This window comes from Aethalodelphis obliquidens, unplaced genomic scaffold, assembly GCF_003676395.1.
Source record: "Aethalodelphis obliquidens isolate GAN/ISIS:26980383/991018 unplaced genomic scaffold, ASM367639v1 scaffold42, whole genome shotgun sequence".
Taxonomy (NCBI): Eukaryota; Metazoa; Chordata; class Mammalia; order Artiodactyla; family Delphinidae; genus Aethalodelphis; species Aethalodelphis obliquidens.
In genome coordinates this window covers 8903977-8913371 of record NW_020837986.1, presented here as the reverse complement: position 1 = coordinate 8913371, position 9395 = coordinate 8903977, and the positions used below count along the sequence as shown (strand labels likewise).

Sequence of the window (9395 nt, the reverse complement as noted above, 5' to 3'; positions counted from 1 at the left end):
CCCGACAGCACAGTACCAGACATAGAAAGAACTGACTCTCCCTTATTTAGGATAATAATTTCCGGGACACTAATTATAGTAAGAGTTATCGCATAGTGAATACTTCATATGTTCATAATAGTTAAAAGCACAGATTATGGAGTCAGACTGTCCGGGTTCAAATATTTCAGTTTCCTTCTCTATAAAATGGGAATACAAATAGTGCATATTTCACAGAATGGTGATGAGGAGTAAATGAAATAGTGTACATGGAGTGCTCAGTACACTGTCGGGCTATCCCATAAACTCCCAATAATCGGAGTTAGCTATTATTGAGTTCTTAGATAAGTCACTTCCTTTTTTGAGCCTGTTACTTCGTCTGTAAAATTGGGCTAATATTCTCCTGATACAAATGCTGTGCAAATCAGTTAAAAAATCACTCGTAGGTCAGTTATTAAGAACCGAAACAATCTTTGGAGAAAGTTGCCATAATTTTTAATTTTCTAACAAAACCCGAAACCCCTCGAACATTGCTGGCCCTTCCCCACCGCACCCTTCCTATTCCTTTAAAATCGGCCGGGCTGCAGAGAGACGACTGAGTGACAGCGCAATAGGCCAATCACAGGAGGACGCGTATAAGGCCCACCCCCCCCCAAGGCCTCGTCCAACCGCGTGCCGGCAGCGCCCGGAATGGGATGGTTGCGAGGCGGTCGGTTCCAAGTGGGCCAGGGTGCGGGGGGGGGAAGCGGGCCTGTACTCGAGGACTGCAGCGCACTCTGCGCGCGAGGACTGGAATTCCGGCCGCAGCTGCTGGGAGTGACCCGGCCCAGCGGGACGGCGGGGGACTGACCTGTGCCTAGAGCCTATCCTAGCATGCGGGGTCTGCCGCGAATCCCTGGCGTCCCCTCCGGCGCAGTTTTGGAGCCACTTTCCCGAGCGGAAGTCCGCCTGTGTCTCGGGCCCTGGTGGGACCTGCTAGGAGGAATGGCTCCGCCGGGTGAGGCGTTGCGCATGGCTCGACAACGGGGTCCCGCGGCCCGCAGGCCTTGGCGAGTGGGCCCTCGCCCGCAGGATACTAGTGCTCGCCACGCAGGAGCTGGCTAGGCGGGATCCCCTTACCCTGCGGGGCAGGGGCATGGGCCTGGGCATGGGCTCGGGCTCGGGCTTTTGGGGTCGAGGGTCTGACGAAGAGCTGGCCAGCGGGTGGGATTGCCGCGGAGGAGGGGTTGGGTACGGGTGCGGCGCGGAGCTGCGGGTCCCCCCGAGACCCAGCCAGGGACCGCGGCCGCGGATAACGCTCGGGCTGACTTAACTCATTCATTTGACTTGCGCGGGCTTCCGGGCCAGGAGGCGTTAAGAGTGAGCTTTTGGCCAAATCGTCCTGTTTTTTAAAAAATATTTATTTACTTATTTATTTGGTTGCACAAGGTCTTGGTTGCGTTAGGTAGGGTCCTGAGTTATGGCATGCGAACTCTTAGTTGCGGCATGCATGTGGGATCTAGTTCTCTGACCAGGAAGCGTACCCGGGCCCCCTGTTTGGGAGCACAGAGTCTTAACCACTGCGCCACCAGGGAAGTCCCTCGTCCTGTTTTTGGACCATGGTTTCCTTTTTAATGAAAGGGGCAAGACAGTCAGTCATCTCTCTTTGGGAGCTTAGAGCATGAGTCCTGAAGTTAGAGTCTCCGGTACAGACTTGGAGTCTGCCACGTATTCGTTAATGTGACCCTGTGCAAGTTACTTAATTTCTCTGCCCCTCAGTTTCTCATCTGTAAAATAGGTTAGTAAAGTTATCTATCTCATGAATTACAGTGAGTGTTAAATCAGATAATTTCCTTGCGTAGCGTGGAACAGTGCGGCACTAAGTAAGTGCTCAGTAAGCTTAACTATATTGCTAGGTATTGAGTGGGCACTGTGCAGGATGGAACCTCATGTAGTCCCACAACAACTTGGGAAATGTGTACTGTTATTATTTCCATTTGACAGACGGAATATCAGAGAAGGGAAGTAACTTGCCCCAGGTAAAAGTGAATAAGTCAGTGAGCTCACTGCTCCATTATTTGAGAGGTTGAGGATAATAGAGCTCCTGCAGTTTGGTTCTCACCTAGTTACGTGTCTTAGGGCAGGTAACTATTTCTGAGACTCAATTTCATGGTCTGTAAACCGCACTCACTTGGATGTTGAGAGGATTTAATGACTAAATGGATGCAAACTACTTAGCATAGTGTGGGCATACCGTACACATGTTAAGTGCTCAAATTTTAGACCCCGCAGTTGTTATGATTAATATGAGGTGGGAATATCAGGATTCTGGCACAGATGCTGTGTTAGGGGAACTTACAGTCGACCTGGCAAAAGCTAGTCATAGTTACTCACTAGATCTTAAGGTATTGAGTGCGTGCATACGGGCCTCTCACTGTTGTGGCTTCTCCCGTTGCGGAGCACAGGCTCTGGACGCGCAGGCCCAGCGGCCATGGCTTACGGGCCTAGCCGCTCCGCGGCATGTGGGATCTTCCCGGACCGGGGCACGAACCACGTCCCTTGCGTTGGCAGGCAGACTCTCAACCACTGCGCCACCAGGGAAGCCCAGCATAAGTATCTTGATTCCTCTTTTACATCTTTCAATCCATTATCAATTCTGGCTTTAACTTTGAATTCTAGCCAGACTTCAACCACTTCTCAGTGCCTCCATTGCTGTCACCCTGGGTTAGACCACCAGCATCTTTTTTCCTGGGTTATGGCAGTAGTCTTCTATCCTTACTTCTCTATAATCTCAACACAGTATTGTTTATTCTCAACACAAAGTTCCTGTTAAAATGTATGTCGAGTCACTCCTCTGCTCAAGATTTTCCCGCGGCTCCCATCTCACTTTATAAAAGCCAAAGTCCCTATAATGCCCTGTGGATTTGGCCTCTGCTACGTCTGTTACCTTGTCCCTACTTCTCAACCCTTGCTTAATCCTCTCCAGCCATATTGTTCTCTTTGCTAAGGCGAAAAACACCATCTGCACTCCTGATTCAGGGTATTTGCCCTTGCTTTTCTTGGGATAGTTTCCCTCCAAATTTCTTTATGACTTGCTCCTTTTCCTTCAGGTTTACACACAATATCTTTATTTCTTAGGGCTTCACAGGCTACCATATGTAAAATTACAGCTCTTCCTGATATTCCTTCTGTGCTTTATTTTTCTCCATAGCACTTTTCACCTTCTAAGATGATGAATAACGTTTCATAATTATTTTGTGTAATGTCTTTCTTTTCCAACTAGAATGTAAGCTCCATGAGGTTAGGGGTTTTTGTTCTGTTTCCTGTTGTATTTTTAATACCAAAAATAGTGCTTGGTACATAGTAGGTACTTAATAAATATTTGATGAATGATGATCCACATTATAGATCTCTTTCTAGTTTTTTTCAAGAGCTTTTGCATTCTTTAGGTTATTTAACACACACGAGGACTTAAATAACACTAACACTCATGCCCCTAGTGTAGGCATCCCTTCTACAACATTCTCTAAAAAATAGTGGAGTGCGAACTCCATAGATAGACCTGGGTTTGAGTCCAAGATTGGCTATCTCCAAGCTGTTCTGGTCCTCGGTTTTCTTATTTGTAAAATACCTTTTTTAAGGTATTTAAGGTATTTCTAGTTCAAACTAAATTTGACGCTATAGGCAAAGGAGCAGTAATCATTAATGTTAACCTTGTGATTACTGTTACTTGGAAGGCAGACTGTTCATGAAGCTGCCCATCTGAATGTGTTTTTTTCCAAATGAAAAGTAGAAATGTTCCACTTCTGTGATTTCTCTCTGTCCCCTGGGGCATAATGGATGAGGATTGATTTTTCTTTCCATTTATTCAGCAAATATTAATTCAGTACTGCTATGTGCCAAGCAGTGTGCAAGATCTGGAATTACTGGGATGAATAAAAGCAACGGTCTCTGTCCTCATGACGCTTACAGTCTAGCAGAGGAATAAGACATTACACTACTAATTTTAGTTGTGAAAAATTCTGCATAGAAGTGCAGGTTGCTGTGAGCAGATATAGGAACAACAACAACAATAATGTAATAGAAGGAGTAGCTAACATTTATATAGCACTTACCTATATATGTGCCAGTCACTAGCATTTTCTGTATTAACGCATGTAATCCTAACAACCCTGAGGTAGATACTGTGATTATCCCACTTTACACTTGAGAAAACTGAGACACAGCTGGTCACATTGTAACTGCCATGGCCACCTTGCTAAGAAGTGACAGAGCTAGGATTTAAACCTGGCCCCAGAAACCTCGTTGTTTGCTACTTTATAGTACTGGGACCTCATCCAAAGGAGGGCTGTTGGGAGGCTTCTTAAGGAAGAGATACTCGAAATCTGAAAGTCGAAATTAAGCAGGAGAAGGCATGCAAAAGAGCTGGGTGGGAAAGAACACGACTACTTAGAGGAGCAGAGAGCAACAGATGAAAGAGTGGGGGAGGAGATCTGGTTGGGACGGGCAAGGCCACGGGGGAGGATTCAGGATCGGGTTTGTCCTACGAGGCATGCGAGTTACAAATGTACTTGAGATGGGAATGGCATGATGAGTCCCTTGCTTCAGAGGCACAGAAGCTGCTGGGAGGACTGTCGTTCAGAGAGTTGAACACCATGCCCACCACTTCCCCAAGGCGTGTCTCCAGGTTGAACCTCCCAGTTCCCTCACCTTCCTCACATAATTTGGTTCCCAGACCTTGGTGTGCCTCATCATTGGAACTTTGTGTAGAACTTTGGAATAGTGTGGAGTGTATTTATTTAATAGTCGTTTCCCCCCAAGGTTCAAGCACTGTCTTCCTGTTGGCCCTGACAATCATAGCCAGCGCCCATGCTCTGACGCCCACTCACTACCTCACTAGGCATGATGTGGAGAGACTGAAAGCCTCGCTGGATCGCCCTTTCACAAGTTTGGAATCTGCTTTCTACTCCATCGTGGGACTCAGCAGCCTTGGTGCCCAGGTGCCAGATGTAAAGGTAAAGACCACTTTTGTCTTGGTGGCCTCATGCCTTCACTGGGTTCCTTTTGTGTACTTCAAAACTAACCCTTGCTCATTTGAGGATAACCAAGGCAGACCCAATATAATAAATATTTATATCAGTCTGACAGATCCTTTTTTTTTGTTGTTTTTTGAATGCCCAATATATGTTAGGACCATGCCAGGTGTTTTAGTAGAATATAAAGGAGAGCAAGTCATAGATTCTTTAGAAACTTTTTTTTTTTTTTTTTTTGTGGTACGCGGGCCTCTCACTGTTGTGGCCTCTCCCGCTGCGGAGCACAGGCTCCAGGCGCACAGGCTCAGTAATTGTGGCTCACGGGCCCAGTCGCTCCGCAGCATGTGGGATCCTCCCAACCAGGGCTCGAACCCGCGTCCCCTGCATTGGCAGGCGGACTCTCAACCACTGCGCCACCAGGCAAGCCCCTCATGCTGTTTTTGAACGTATTTCCTTATCTCTTTAATTCCTATAAACTGATAGTTAGCTCTTGAGGCTTAATTATAATCAGGGTCAGTTTTCTTGGCAGAAATAGTTCATAGGCAGTGCTGTGTGCTTCCTATCAGTGGATGCATAATATCTGATTGTTTCATTTTTAGTTATGATAAAGTTGAATCAGTGGATTCAGGTGTTGTCATACTAATCTATCTCCTGTACACAGTATATAGTAGGGACTTGTTTTTTATCCATTCTGGCAATCTCTGTCTTTTAATTGGAGATTTAGTTCATTTATATTTTTTTGTAACTATACTGTTGGGTTTAAGTTTACCATCTTGTTTTCTATTTATCCATTTTTTTCCTCGTCCTTTCCTGTCTTAGATTGAATCTTTTTTTTTTTAATATTCCAGTTTATCTCTTATATTGGCTTTTTAGCTTACTTATTTTTTTAGAGGTTGCTCTAGAGATTGTAATATGCATCTTAACTTATCACAGTATACTTTGAATTATTATTTTGCCACATCACGAATAAGGAAGGAACCTTATAACAATATATTTCTCTTTAAACTCCCATCATTTGTACTATTGTCATACTGCTTACAAGGGTCATGGCCTTGTCCTGTCTGTTGTCCAGCATCTCAGCTTCATCTATTTTGTTCAGTTTTACAGTTATTTATGACAGGCTGGTAAATTCAGTACGTTTATTTCTGTCCTGGTCAGAACTGGTAGTCTCTGTTGATGTCTTGCAATCCATTGCAATTGTTACTGTTTTTGATGCTCAAAATGTCCCGTTTTTGCCAGTGGGCCAGAATGTCTCTCTGTGTGTGTTTTGTTTGTTTCTATGTAATCCAGTAGTCTTTGAGAGTTTCTGATGTCCTTGGCTTAAATATTTTCTGGCCGAGACTAGAATCAGTAATTGTTATTATTTATTTATTTATTTATTTTATTTTATTGCGGTACGTGGGCCTTTCACTGCCACAGCCCCTCCCGTTGCGGAGCACAGGCTCCAGACGCGCAGGCCCAGCAGTCATGGCCCACAGGCCTAGCCGCTCTGCGGCATGTGGGATCCTCCCGGACCGGGGCACGAACCCGTGTCCCCTGCATCGGCAGGTGGACTCTCAACCACTGTGCCACCAGGGAAGCCCCTGTTATTATTTATTGAATGTCTCATGTGCCAGGTACCCTGGATATGTTATCTTGAGTTGTCTTCATTCTATATGGTCAGAAATATTATCCTGTATTAGAGGAGGAAACGCAAGCTCAGAAAGGTTAAGAAAATTGTCCAGTGTCTGCCAACCATCATCTGCATAATGGCCCCCAGGGTCAAATCCAGCTTGAAGCCTGTTTTTGTAAATAAAAGTTTACTGGAACACGGCCACGCCCCTCACTCACATATTGCTATGGCTGCTTTTGCACTTTAACAGTAGAGTTCAGTAATTACGGAAGAGACTTATCTGGCCCCCAAAGCCTAATATTTACTCTCTGGCCCTTTACAGAAAGTTTGCTAATCCCTGCTATGTGAGAGCTGTGCTTATTCAGATTTCTTCCTGACAGCTATCTCTTGTTGCTGCCCAATATTTCCTTCCTGTGTGTGACTGTTAATGAAACAGACTTCCCTCATGTTGTTTTAAACCCTCCAGGTCAATATACCTCCTAATAAAATTAGTTTTGTTCAAGAGAAAAGAGTACAGGCAGCAGAGTCGCTAGTCCAAGTTTTTAATTCTGGCTCCATCTCTCTGTAAAATGGGAGTTGTGATGCCTTCCTCATGGGATCATTGTAAAGATAAAGTGAAATCATATTATGCCTAGTAAGTGACTGGCCCACGAAAGGCCCTTTGAATGGTAGCTATTATTATAATTATATAATATTATATTATAATTATTTAATAATTGTTATATTATAATTTTAAAAGTTTTGCTTCTATTTATAATTTATTCAGGTGAGTTCAGACAATGCTGGTGCAGATACTGTATGGAAGGCCCACAGTGTCTGTAAAGGGCTTGGGAAAGAGAGAGAACAGACAATTGGGAGACATAGGGTGGAGCAGTCTTGACCAGTAGAGGTTTTGTATCGTAAGGTGTAGGAGAGAAAATTGGAATATTAGGCTAATGTTAAATTTTGGCGGATCTGAATGCAGGATGAGAGTTTTCTGCTGGTCTGTTTGAAAATTCTGTGGGACCATAGGATTCCGTCTAGGGGCCTCCTGGAGGAGTGAGGAGTGAGGCGCTCTCACTCTAACTGAAATGATACTTTTTAAAATTAATTTTTAAATTAATTAAGACCCAGCTGCGCTGGGTCTTCGTTGCTGCATGCGGGCTTTCTCTAGTTGCGGCGAGCGGGGGCTACTCTCTGTTGCGGTGCATGGGCTTCTCATTGCAGCGGCTTCTCTTGTTGCAGAGCATGGGCTCTAGGCGCATGGGCTTCAGTAGTTGTGGTACTCGGGCTCAGTAGTTGTGGCTCGCTGGATCTAGAGCACAGGCTCAGTAGTTGTGGCGCACGGGCTTAGTTGCTTCGCAGTGTGTGGGATCTTCCCGGACCAGGGCTTAAACCCGTGTCCCCTGCATTGGCAGGCTGATTCTTAATCACTGTGCCACCAGGGAAGCCTCAAATGATGCATTTTTATCTGTCTCATGATTTAGAGCTGCACGTGGATTTAGGTTGAACTCATGCCCCTATAGGTTTTCTCTGCTGATGTAATGGGTTTGAGGGCACGTTGGTCAGGGCTGAAGACATAGGCTGAAGCCATCCAGACAGCTGCAGTGCAGTGTGATTTGGGGGTAATTGCGTGATTAGCTGTGGGCTTTTTATTCATAATACAGACTCTAAAGTCACATTGGTTGGCTTCAAGATCTTGACTTCACAACTACACCACTGAGTAACCTGTGCAGCTTACCGAACCTTTCAGAATGTTTATTTTCTCATCTGCAAGATGGAGATAGTTTTAGTACTCAGCTCACAAGTGATGGATGTAGGTTGGTTGGCATGGTGATGGCATGTAGTAATGGGTGTAATCAGTATTAGCTCTTAGTGGTACTATTACATGGTAGTAGCGGTAAATGTATGTTGATTGACATTTTATTTTTTCTCCTACTGTCATCCCCATTGCTTAATGCCTAATGAAGAAGGTGTTCCACAAATATTTGTTGAATTGTAAACTTTAGCTTAATAGAAATGAAAGCTCTCTAAATGTGCCTCTTAATTGGAAAATAAATGGGTTAATCACGTACTTCATTTTAATCACTTATGAAATGTGCTGTGGTGATGGTGTGATGTGTACATTGTAAGCAGTGGAAGGAAGGGAGTTGTATGGATATTTTGGAGTTGGTGAATTTCCTTATTAGAGGTGTACACTAAAGAAATCCATTGAGAGAGAGTCTCTGTTACTGTCACTTCCATGTAGTGGGATGTGTCCTGCTCAGCTGTTGTTGCTTTCAGCTGAGTAGAGAGAACTCCCTCAGTTCTGCTAGATGCACTGAGTTGGTTGTTCTCACAGATAGATCATTAGGGGAGATTTTGGTTATTTTTTCGAAAGTGATTCAGCAGCAGAACTGAGAGGAATGGGGTTTAATAAGAATATGAGAGTAGAGCGCAGCTCTGGGAACAGTGGAGTGTGGAATGAGAGTTGATTTTAGGTGTTATGAAGACTGAACATCTTTCATTTTGGTATCAAGTACTGTGTATGTATATTTTAAAAACATAAGCACATGAGAATGGCGATTTTATAGATTTTTTTAAAAAAATAAATTTATTTTATTTATTTATTATTTGGCTGTGTTGGGTCTTTGCTGCTGCATGCGGGCCCTCTCTAGCTGCTGTGAGTGGGGGCCACTCTTCGTTGCGGTGTGCTGGCCTCTCATGGCGGCGGCCTCCGCTGTTGTGGAGCATGGGCTCCAGGCACACGGCTTCAGCAGCTGTGGCACATAGGCCCAGCAGTTGTGGCTCTCGGGCTCTAGAGTGCAGGTTCA

At 44.7% G+C, this 9395-nt stretch overlaps 1 protein-coding gene across 8 annotated transcripts in view; it reads left to right on the top strand.

Moving 5' to 3' along the window:
• Positions 1-654: 654 nt before the first annotated feature.
• RPN2 (ribophorin II) overlaps positions 655-9395 on the top strand; it is a 54025-nt gene continuing 45284 nt past the window's right edge. For 3 of the 8 annotated variants that reach the window (XR_003427114.1, XM_027078359.1, XM_027078357.1), the window contains exons 1-2: positions 655-976; positions 4780-4973. Coding sequence is in view for 5 of the 8 variants with exons in the window: in XM_027078359.1 (XP_026934160.1) it covers positions 853-976; positions 4780-4973 (318 nt within the window). In the remaining 3 variants the exon portion in view is untranslated. Of the gene's footprint in view, positions 977-3317; positions 4974-9395 lie in introns of those variants that run through there. The other 5 variants (XR_003427112.1, XR_003427113.1, XM_027078355.1 and 2 more) reach the window with 3 other exon arrangements.